We start from the raw sequence: 12,344 nt of genomic DNA, 5'->3' as shown, positions 1-12,344 counted from the left end.
CGTTACTGTAGCAGTGTTCTGTGTCTGTAAAGGGTATTAGAAACTTAGCCAGAAAGACTCACAGCTGTAATTGCGGCCAAAGGTGCTTCTACAAACTGTAGATGGTGATATTTTTTAAATATTGCATTGATTTTGAATTCAGGCTGTAACACAACAAAATGTGGTATAAGTATAAGGGGTATGAATACTTTCTGAAGGCACTGTACCATCTTTTACCACCAAGGTGCCACAAATCTTCCCTTGTCAGAACTTGCTTGGCCTTGGACCTCCTCAAATGATGAGGATTCTCCCATTCCTTGAGAATTCCTATAATTTGCTTTATAATTGGTTTTTAATCACAAATGCCCCACTTGTTAACTATTTCCAGTGCATGGCAAAGAGGAAATTGACTTTGCTAATGATCAGTGAGTGGCAGTGGTACAGATGTCTGTGGTACCCTGTGCCAGCTGCACACTGTGCTAATCACCTGATTAACGCACCCAGCCCACACCAAAGGTCTCCTCGTGAATTTATATGGACTGGCAGCATGGCGTGTACATGCCCAGTAGACCCCTCTACTCTCTGGTCACTATCATAGACCTTTTCGGATGGATACTTCACCTTTGTTATTCCAAGAGCCATCGTAGGTCATTTGATGGCGTTTTAGTTAGTAGATTGTGTGAAAACAAGAATCAATGTTTTTCCAATAGTCAGGATTCCTCTAGCGAAATAGTGTTGAGCACAGAAAACCTGTCAGGCCTACAGCATCATTTTTTATCGTCCGTCAATATTAACTTAGCAACATGGCACACTAGTTTACAGAAAAACATTAGCCAGTAGACAATAGAGAATCTATTATTTATGTCCACTATACAGTGACATGATAATCCCTGCATAGAGTTTGTATATGAACTCAGAGGATGGCCTCGTTGTGACACCACTCCTTTATGCTAGTTAATCTGTCAATGCAAGTTGCAAATTAGGCTGAATGCATCTTCATTTGTTATAATGACAGTTTCCCAAATAGAGCCTGACTTCTCTATATTGTGACTGAGTGAGCTGTGAAGGGGTGCCAGATCTGTTAAAAATATGTTATGTGGTTGCTTTCTATCCTCAATCTCCTCCTTTTAACTATGGTACATTGTGTCATATAAATCCTTGTTGGTAGTTAAATCAATGTCCTCTGTCAATTTTATATTGACCTAAGGATGGCTCATAAATGTGTCCTCCAGATCGCTTTTATTCTTCGGTGATTGTCTTCAAACAGATGAAATCTTCATTGTCGACAATGCAGTTAATATATCTGGGGGGACTATTGATAAAATTACATATTAAATGATTCCTAAAAAACAAACATCTGAGGAAATTGCAGTCAAAATCTCTCTCTTTCTTTAAAGAGATCGAACGGTACTATAACGCCTAGTAAGTCTTTTTTTAAACCTCCCGCTTTGGGATGGATGTGTCAATGTGTAGTTCATACACGCATAATCTATCAGCAGAATTACTGTTTTACCTCAATTAGCCACAAAATCCCTAGTTTGAAAGCGACTGTTTTCTGGAAGCTGTGCAGCGCCATTTTTGCTCCATTTTACCCCACGTGCGCCAGCCCCCTGGTAATTTGAGTTTTAGCCAATGAGCTTGCCCCTCGCCATTTGAGTGACAGCTAGCAAAAGGCCTGCCCAGCATTATCCAATGTGGTTGCAGGGCGCGCCCAAGTGGACACAGCAGAGAGAGATTGAGAAAGCAATAACGTGGTGCACATATCTGCTCATATGTGACGTAGTATACAATTTTCGGGGACCACTTTCGGCTCGTGAGCTCTACTTTCAAAATGATTGTCTGAAGTTATACAAAAGTTTGACAGTGCATCATCCCTAGTACTGACGGCCCTGTGGTTTCTCCCTCCCCAGACTCTGATGTGTATCCCTCCGGAGGGCGAGGCAGGCACGGAGATCCCGGTGAAGGTGCTGAACTGTGACACGGTCACTCAGGTGAAGGACAAGCTGCTGGACGCTGTGTACAAGGGCATCCCCTACTCCCAGAGACCCCAGGCTGACGACATGGACCTGGGTAAGAACCTATATACAGTGCATTCGGAAAGTATTCAGACCCCTAAACTTTTTCCACATTTTCTTACATTACAGTCTTATTCTAAAATGGATTAAATTACATTTTTATCCTCATAAATCTACACACAATACCCCATAATGACAAAACGAAAACAGGTTTTTAGACATTTTTGCACAAAAAAGAAAAAGAAAACTGAAATACCTTAATTGCATAAGTATTCAGACCCTTTACTTTGGCAGCGATTACAGCCTTGAGTCTTCTTGGGTATGAAGGATTTATTGTGAAGGATTTATTGTAACTAATTGCAACATTGGCTAATAGTGATTCCCTGTTGAAACTAAAGATACAGATTAAACTAATCAGATCTAACACATTTTCTGTTGTTTTTTTATGTCCTCACAGAGTGGCGACAAGGTAGACTGACCAGAATTATCCTTCAAGATGAGGACGTCACAACAAAGATCGAGAGTGACTGGAAGAGGCTCAACACCTTGGCCCACTACCAGGTCAGACAGCAACAGCAGCTGGACACATCCACATAATACTCATCCACATTATTCACACACAAAGACAAATACTATCATATTGATGGTCAATCATTTGATGATACAACATTAAAGATCTCTCCTCCTCCAGGTGACCGATGGTTCTCTGGTAGCCTTGGTCCAGAAGCAGGTCTCAGCCTACAACATTGCTAACTCATTTACCTTCACCCGCTCTCTGAGCCGCTATGGTACGTATCAATGACCCTTTCAGGTTTTCCATACCTACAGTGCTGTTTGAAAGCCTGGCCCCACCCAGCCTCCTACAGTATCTGACTGTGTGTCGTTGTGTTTCCAGAGAGCCTCCTGAGGACGTCCAGCAGCCCAGACAGCCTGCGCTCCCGGGCCCCCATGATCACCCCTGACCAGGAGACTGGCACCAAGCTCTGGCACCTGGTCAAGAACCACGAGCACGCTGACCAACGGGAGGGCGACCGCGGCAGCAAGATGGTGTCTGAGATCTATCTCACCCGCCTACTGGCAACCAAGGTCTCTTTTCGTTGTATTTTTGTGAATTGTCTCATAATGTGTCATGATAATGTATCGTTGCCAGGCACACGTTCCTTTCTTGGACACTGTGTTAACACCACTTGTCTGATCACCCTACAGGGAACTCTGCAGAAGTTTGTAGATGATTTGTTTGAGACGGTGTTCAGCACGGCCCATCGCGGCAGTGCCCTCCCTCTGGCCATTAAGTATATGTTTGACTTCCTGGACGAGCAGGCCGACAGGAGGCAGATCACTGACCCGGACGTCCGCCACACCTGGAAGAGCAACTGGTGAGCACAGAGTTACCTCTCTATCTGCCCCTGTTTCTTATAGCTGCCCCTTAAATAAGCCTATGGAACCCAAGCTGTATCTGTGCACTTGGTAAAAGAGTTTGGGACCTCTGTCTCAATCTGTCTCAGTCTTCTTGGCTGTTTTAAATGGCCACTAATGAGTCAGAGCTACTAGCCTCCCAGGAATGGCACAGGCATACTCACAAGCCCACTCCATAATCAACTTTTCAAAGGAGGGAGTAATGACAAGAATGATGTGCAATTTCCGGTTCTTCCTCAGCCAAAGGGAGTTTTCCCTCACCACTGTTGCTTTTGACTTTCGTTTTATAAAGGTATAGAACTGAGTCTTTTTAGTCAAGTGTTTATGACAAATGACTAAAATGGGACACTTGGAATATAGATTTAATGAATTAAAATTCATAAGATTGTACCATACAGTACCATGACTGTGACTGCTTTTATTGTCTCATAGCTTAATTTGAGTGGTCCACAATGTGGCTTTTAAAATCTGTATTTTGTATTGCCAACTATTGTATCATTGTGGAGTGACACTTTAATACATGTTTCTAACTCTAAGATTACCTTATAATGGTCCCAACCCTTTAATCCTACTGTTTCTCTGCTTTCTCTCTGACAGTCTGCCCCTGCGTTTCTGGGTGAACGTGATCAAGAACCCCCAGTTTGTGTTTGACATCCACAAGAGCAGCATCACGGACGCCTGTCTGTCTGTGGTGGCCCAGACCTTCATGGACTCCTGCTCTACCTCAGAGCACCGCCTGGGCAAGGACTCGCCCTCCAACAAGCTGCTGTACGCTAAAGACATCCCCAACTACAAGAGCTGGGTGGAGAGGTACGATTTCAGTTAACATCCATTTTATTTGCTGTCATATCGACTTTTCTCTCAAAGAGTCAAACACTGAGCGCTCTTGTGTCTCTTTGCTTGTGTCAGGTACTACAGAGATATCAGTAAGATGCCTACCATCAGTGACCAGGACATGGATGCCTATCTGGTGGAGCAGTCTCGTCTCCATGGCACCGAGTTCAACACTCTCAGTGCTCTCAGTGAGCTCTACTTCTACATTAACAAGTACAAAGAGGAGGTAAGAGGCATGGGCCAATCCTGTGCTCTATTAATCCTCATATTGCAAAGGTGAATTTATTTTATACCTAAATGTAATGTAAATGAACGTTCTTATTAATGTTGAGGAATTCTTTCTCTTACTCTTCTGTTCAGATTTTGACAGCACTGGACAGGGATGGGTACTGCCGCAAACACAAGTTGCGACACAAACTGGAACAAGCCATTAACCTGATGTCGGGCAGCAGCTGAGAGCGGAGGATGGAACGGGGGGTCAGGGGTCGGGTGGAAGGGGGGGGGGGGGGGGGTTGGTTGAACTGGGGAATGGACCTGTGTTGGAACATCCACAGCGTGTGCTAGTAAAAATGAGGACATAAGACACTGGACAATCAACACAACGAACCACAGCACAGCACATTAAGCCCAATGTCTACTGACCAGATTCTGTGCCCAATATCCTCACTCCCTCAAACCTCTACCTGCCATTGCCAGTGAAACATTCTAAGTCGTTTTTTTCTCCACACTGGCCTTTTCAATGACAGACTCTTTAGTAACTGTCTAATCTAATGGAAGAGGACTACTGTGGATACTATGAGATACATTCCAATAGAGGCATAGAGTAAGTTGCTTTGGAAACTGTTCTGAATTGCCAAGCTAGTGCCATGGGAAGAGTAGCTTTTGGTCTGGGATAATAATTGTACAAAGTGCTGAAAAGTAACATTTAGGTGTGGACTGGATTTTATCTAGAAACGTATGGGCTTTACTACAAGTATTGTAAGATACAAGTAGTAAACCATAACCTATTGGCCCCAAAGGAAAGCTTTGAGGCTCTGTTTTGTTGTGTTAGGATTGGAGGTTCAATGCCAGTGGGTGATGGAGGCAGTGTATGGACAAAAGAGACCAAATTCTGGAAGCACCAGAGGCCTAATTAAGTGACAAATTGAGGGGCGTGTTGGGGCTGAGGCTGGGCCATCCCCCTCGTCTCTCAAATGCCATAGCGACAAAGCGCCTTTTTCTTTTTCTTAATTTTTTTGTTCTTGAAATTTGGGGCCAAATGGACCTTTGCTGATGGTGAGGCTCAGCTCAGAGTCCAGAGTTTTAAAGCTTGCCTTTGTGTTGCAGGAAGTGAAGCCCTCTCCTCGTAGACGTTCCACCCCTACTGTAACTGTCCAACTAATTATACTTAGATCCCCGTGTCAGTCTGCACCACTGTGAATCTGATCTGTCAGGATCTGAGGAATTCCCATCCAGAGCCCAGGGCCACTGCTGTCGTGGAAACAACCATTTTTACCCATATCAAGCATCCTAAATCTAATCGATCCGTCACGAGCAATAAGTCTACTTCTAAAACAGCAAGCCATGTTTCATTAGATTACACTAAACCAATAGTTATGTTAGAGGATCTCTATGTTGCGATAATCATTCTGTGTAGTAATCTTTCTGTTCCAGATTTTTTCCGTATTGCAAATGACAGCTTGATCAAAATGTATAACGCAACGCCAAGCACAACAGACAGGGGACACCAGTATTCATTGTTTTTTTAATTCTAGAAACAGAATGCTGTCTAAATACAACTTGTGTGGTTGTGAGTTCACTTCTGTAGGTCATTCGCAGAAGTTAATGGAGAAAATGCCTCTATGCTGCCCCTGTTTCCATTACCATACTAGAGGTTGTTGAATTCTGATTCCCAACTCAGGAGACCTTCATTCTGTTTACCCCACGGTCCCAGAGAGCCAGCAGCAGTAGGCTGTTTTGTAGGTTCTGATCAGCTGGTAAATGCCATTGCTCTGTGTTGACTCCCTCCATGACAGACAGTAGAAGCTCTGTGTGTTTCAGTGGTGGTACAGCGGCTTACCGTACACACTCCCATGTTCCCTCTCCATACTTCTCTACTAGGAGGAAATCCAGTCTGGGGGTCTTATACCTGAATATGATTTGAGTGCATTTACATGTGGTTCTGAGTTCGGCCCTATCCAATGATGAAGTATTTATTGTTTTGTCTTTATTTATTTAATATTTATTTACGTTTTACACAAGAATGTGAACTCTTGTTTTGTACAGTTTTAGTGACTGAACACCTGAACACAGTTGGTGTGCTCTGTACTGTACTATAGGCCGAGTCTGCAACACGGCTGCAGGAGTCTTTTTGATGCCAATTCCCGCACAGGGCCGGGTTCATTTAGGATACATCAGAGGTTCAGTAAATAACAGAATTCCTTCACATCCATAACTGAAAAGTAAACCTTTGATTGCCACATCAAGTGTTTGGTGACAACAGTGAGGAATGCAGAATGACCAAAGGAGGCACAGAGAACAGTCAGATGATCACGTTCTTGTCTTTGGGTTGAATAATGCCGTAAGGCTTGACCCACATATTACAATATATGTTAACCATAGATTATATCACGTCTAAAAATTCAGCTACAAACATATCTTTACAAGAGTTTTAGTTTAATAGGATAAAGCCTCAAATTCCAATGTTCCCCATAACTAATGTTAGACAAATATGTATTTGTACTACTAAAGCCAGAGGTTTGTGGTAGTCCTGGTCCTGAATATAAATATTTCAGTATAACTAACAGTTATTTTATCCATCAATTCCTCAACGATGAAATACAATTTATTGTTAATAAATGAAACCAATACTTTGGTCTATCAGTGTACAGGTGTTAGTCCTCTAGACGCTGGCTGTGTGTTGTTTTTCATAGGGACCTTTAACACGGTTATGTTCTGTTTAGATCTAACCGAAATGGATCTGAAACAAACTCATTACTGTAGACTAATTAGGCTTGCTTATCAGCCCAGGAACAAAAGAGCCATTATTATATATTTTCATAACCCTGCACACATTTCATTAAATCCACACCAAGTGAGAGAGAGAGAGAGACAGAGAGAGAGAGACCCATTTTTCTACATGGAAGATGCACATTGTAGATAAGCACCAAATCAATTTAGAATTTGGTCTTGGAACTCTGAGGGAAATACATTTTCAAATAAAACTGGAGCTCATTAGCATGTCAAGAGCTGCAGGAGGATAATTAAGGAGAATGGGTTTCAACATCCTGGTGTTATTTTGGGGCAGAGAAATTGGGTCAGTGTATCTGGATCTAGGTCTGGGGGTGGATATCACCTTCCACCATATGTGAAAATTACTCAGTCAGAAATGACTGCCAACTTGCCAGAGCTGCCCTGTCAGCATTGCAGGTGTATTACAGATATCAAAGCTCTGCTTGAGCCACTTTACAAAATTAAAGTTTATCATAAATCTGGAAGAGAATGTCTTGAATTTTGACTTAGTACCTCTTGGTTAACGCCATCTCATAGGGTTTGAATCGGGTTGCAATCTACCCACATAAGTAAACAATTAAAATAGTAACTGCAATAAGGTATCCATTGTTTGGGGGTGAAATCTGTAATCATATCCAAAGTAGTTTGGCTGCCTGCCATATGTAACCGGTGTGAAATGGCTAGCTAGTTAGCGGTGCGCGCTAGTAGCGTTTCAATCGGTGACGTCACTCTCTCTGAGACCTTGACGTGGCTCTTGTGGAGCGATAGGTAACAATATTTCTCGAGGAGGCAGTTGCCAATGTGTTCAGAGGGTCCCTGGTTCGAGCCCAGATTGAGGCAAAGAGCGGGACTGAAGCAACACTGTTACACGTACATCATATGTAAACTGGTGAAGGGCCAGGTGACTGGGCTGTAGAACTCAGAGCCGCGGCCGTGCGTCGGGCTCTGTAATGTTGTATAAACAGCAACAGAAAAAGCACCTGTAACATGTAAGGAAGAAAAGAGGGAGTGCAAACTTGTGATGTTTCTAAGTAGATACTGTAGAAGCTATGTCAGTTTTAGATCCATAACTACATTTCAGTCAGTGTTCTAGTAAAAAAGTTAAACATTTGTCTCAGATAAATTAATTATAATTTATTTGTTGATTTTGTCTGTTTATCCCAAATGTTTTAATCGATTTAACGTAACAAATTTCTTTACTGCTTCAAAGATATATGGAATTTATTAACTTTGTCTGGAGAGAAAGTAGCTTTGTGACTGACTGACGAATGGATGATTGCTCTGCCTAGTCCTTAATTCTATATAAATATATAAATATATTTTGTATAATTATTTGTTTAAAATGTTTCCTTTTAAATTATTGTTTTTTCTTTTTATATTTTATTTTGTTAGTTTGAAGGAGTTGTAGTAATGAGTCCTTTAAACGCTGGCTGCAATGAAGTGTTTTGTATATATTTGCACTTTTTTTTACTCAGTCAGAGGTTTTTAAAAGATTGGATTCTAACTTAATGTTGAAATGACAAGCATGATGTTTTGTTTTGCTAATTAAAATATGTGGATGATGCTGTATGTTCTTGAATGTTTTATTCGTGTATGATCCTCAAGGATTATTTTCTCTGAACAACTCAATGTTTGAATTCAAATAAAGGCAAGTGTTTTAGTAAAAATTCCACAAAGATTATCCAAAGTGGACCACGTATATGAAATTCAGTGTCCTTACTTTGCTCCTTCAGTACTCAAAATACTGTTACAAAACTAACAGAGGAGATCAAATCACAGTCTAAGAAGTATACACTTGAAATGACCAGTGGTGCTGTGAGCATGTTCATGATAAAAACAGAATATGTATCACATCTTTTTAAAAGATTGCAAATCTATCCCACCTTTCAGATTATCATCTCTCTATCATGAAAGGGGGAGATTGTGCTTTCTTCTCTGCCTTCCTGGATTAAAAGCAGGGCAGAGGATTTGGTAAACAGATCAGAGAGAAAAATGGGATTGCAGACCGTTTTATGTACAGGGATTTCCATATTCACATTTCATCAAAAACAGATGAATTAATATGGGCCTGAAACATAAAGATGGGCACTTGTGGTACAAGTATGCATGGAAACAGTATCTAGGTGTGGAATATTTAGAAAAAATAGTACCAGAATCCTCAACTTCATTAATTAGGACAGCAGATCAAAGATGTAGAACATCAAGCAGGATTGTAAACAAAGCTGGAAAACAGATCATTACAACCATATCCCCCCTTAGAAGATGAATCAAATTGTCAAGATGGGATGTTATTCATATTAGTGGTTGTGAATTGATACACGTTTTCTATTTGTGTTATAACAACCTTTAATAGTCTTTATTAGGGATTTGTATAAGGATGATGTTTGATGACATTGACTATCTTGGATTGACAGACCAATCGTAGCATATTTCCTAGAACAATCTACAGTTTATATGGCAATTTCATATTTTTTTTCTCCAAATCATGGCATGCACAGTCAGTTATATATATGCACATTCCTCTACAAATCAATGGTGACTCGCCCTTTCACTGGCTGATATTTTTGAGAAAGGAAGTAACACGGTCATGAATATTTATGTGTGTGAAGGTGCAACTTCTGAGGAGGGATAAATCGAGTGAGAGCGGAGGAGCTGCTCCTCCAGACAAAAAGGGAAGGATTACAGAGAAAGAGGAAAACAGACGGCAAAAGGCAGGCTGCCTCTGGGGGTGTGGGGTTTATAAATAAGTAATGCATGCTGGGGGGTGCTCATTAGCAGAGCACTCTCAATACTAAGGGGAACAGAAATGTGTGGCTGCAAAAACACAAAATAACTGCACACACAAGCGCAGCTTCTACCCCCATCTCCACAACATACACCTAAAGCGCTGCTGCTACCCCATCACAATCACACTCCTAGCTGGGTGACTCCAGTACACTCTTCACCTCTTCTATAGTCTATCAAGCCACTGTGTAACTTCTTCAGTTAAAAGGAGACCAGCAGAGTGAGGAGGATATTGCTGTCTTATGCCACGGGCCACAAGCGCCGCCTCACAGAAGGTGGATGTTTTTATAATGATGATGTGTTTTAGCAGGTCTGTGTACACACTTTATAAATGTCAATTGTGTTTTCGTCTTGAAATCAACTGAGGGGGAACATCGCCACATTCTTGACCTTTGGATATCATAATATGATCCAGATGTTGTATCCACAAAAATTACTTTTCTTAGGTATATTGAAATCATTGTGAGGCACTATTGTTAAATGGAGAGAGAGCTATCTCCAGGGGTCCACAGTAGGATGGGAAAAGACAAGGTACCACTCTCCCAGTAGGCAGTGTATGGACAGAAATATGCCTTGGATATCCAGGGATTACAAAGTCAAAAACACACAGCCCCTCATAGGTATTATTAAAGGTAGTTACTCTTACTATAGCAATAGATTCCCCCAGGACAGGCCCAAACCCTGCAGATACAGTCCTGGCCAGGAAGAGCAGGCATCACAGTTTAGCCAAGCCCAGCCAAAAGCTGTTTTCCAAAACACTGATTTATAAAGACAGTGGGAGAAAATAACTGAGGTGCAGTTTATAAAAAAAAATTATAATCTGTGAATGAAGTAAATGTGGAAGAATATGAAAGACAGGTAATAACTGTGCTGAAAAGGAAGTAGAATGAAACAAGAGGTCTTGAAGTAGTCTTGTATGCAGAATTCAGACCTCACTTTCAGCCTCTTACTGTCGGACAGCAGTCACATTCAAAAATCATAAACCTGGGTGTTTTATGAATAATTCAGAGGAATGGCTCTGCACAATTACAGAGGCCAAATCATTTATATCTCCTGTATAATCTCTGGATAGTTAAGAATACTTTCTATCTATCCATCCAACTCAATTCATTCTCTGTGGAGCAGAGCTACTTTGTCCATGCAACCCATGGGGTTCTCGGGGGTTAGTTTTCTGGGAGCACATTTTTCTAAATGGCCCTATGCTCTTGTGTCCGTTCCATTTATCCAGGAGCGAGTCTGAAGCCCCAGTTAGCTGTCAGGATGGATGGAGCCAGGGATTCTGGATGCATCTTTCTGTCATTGCTAGCCTAATTTAATCCCAATCCACAGGCGTGAGACTGCTTTAGAACCACTCTGGAAAATTAAAAAGTTGCCTTCTGCCTCCAATCACATTGTTTGACAGTCAGCCCCCAACATACCCACATACACTCAGAATATGTTGCATTTTATTGATCGGTGTTTCACTTTTTCCCTCTGCATTCCGCTCTATTGATTGCCTGATTAATGAGCATGGAGTCGTATGACTGACATACAAAAAAAGGGAAAAGACTTAAAACAGCAATGAGACTGGGTGTCTCATTTACTTAAAGTAGAGAAGAGACGTGTAAACAGCTTTGCCGAATCATGTTGCTGTTATGAATGAGGTTGCATCCAATTAGGTAATGGCCTTTTAAAAGACACATTAGTATTCTCAATCAATTTGGATAAAGGATGAGAATTGAATCGAATACTTTTACAATTTCTTCTAAGCAGGTCTTCCATTTTACTTTATGATACACTACTCTACCATATATCACAGAATGGTGTTGGATGTAGAAGTGCAATATCATGCCAGTTGACTACCTCTTGCATAATTTACTGATATAGGGGTATAAACACAGCAAAAGCAAGGCCCTGCCAGAATATGAACTCAGGAGTACAGATGTAGGATCTTAATTTGATCAGCCTGTTGCAGGAGAGCTTTCCTACAATGCAGGAAATGTTCAACTTGTAGTGTATTTGAGGTTTAATGGCTTATGAAGTTTGTAATTTCCACTTTGAAATTTCAGACTTGATTTTCCGTTCCGAAAAATGTATCAACCCCTACAAAAATTGCCAATAATTATAATCCATTTCCTGTATTTTCCTGCTGTATCAAACTGGCTCACATGAATATCATACACCTGTAAGATAGACTGAATGGCCCAACCTCAAAACATTGGCAGAGAGAGTCTCCATAGGGAGAGCTTTCTATGGTTGGACTGAGATGAAGGAACACTTTTTTCAGGCATTGTGCTTTAAGGAATTCTGCTTCTTTTGGGAATCCTTATCATTCTCAAAGTTCTG

General features: G+C 41.3%; 1 protein-coding gene across 2 annotated transcripts in view; it reads left to right on the top strand.

Annotated features, from left to right (window-relative positions):
- LOC115165938 (plexin A3) overlaps positions 1 to 4,720 on the top strand; it is a 125,993-nt gene extending 121,273 nt beyond the window's left edge. For both annotated transcript variants that reach the window (XM_029719471.1, XM_029719470.1), the window contains exons 25-32: positions 1,890 to 2,049; positions 2,452 to 2,555; positions 2,686 to 2,782; positions 2,890 to 3,080; positions 3,201 to 3,370; positions 4,008 to 4,220; positions 4,320 to 4,470; positions 4,605 to 4,720. In XM_029719471.1, coding sequence (XP_029575331.1) covers positions 1,890 to 2,049; positions 2,452 to 2,555; positions 2,686 to 2,782; positions 2,890 to 3,080; positions 3,201 to 3,370; positions 4,008 to 4,220; positions 4,320 to 4,470; positions 4,605 to 4,700 — 1,182 coding nt within the window. In that variant the 3' untranslated portion in view covers positions 4,701 to 4,720. The remainder of the gene's footprint in view (positions 1 to 1,889; positions 2,050 to 2,451; positions 2,556 to 2,685; positions 2,783 to 2,889; positions 3,081 to 3,200; positions 3,371 to 4,007; positions 4,221 to 4,319; positions 4,471 to 4,604) is intronic.
- The last annotated feature ends 7,624 nt before the right edge of the window (positions 4,721 to 12,344 follow it).

Source organism: Salmo trutta, chromosome 28 (assembly GCF_901001165.1).
Source record: "Salmo trutta chromosome 28, fSalTru1.1, whole genome shotgun sequence".
Taxonomy (NCBI): domain Eukaryota; kingdom Metazoa; phylum Chordata; class Actinopteri; order Salmoniformes; family Salmonidae; genus Salmo; species Salmo trutta.
The sequence above is the reverse complement of the archived record's forward strand: the minus strand, read 5'-3'. Positions and strand labels throughout refer to the sequence as shown.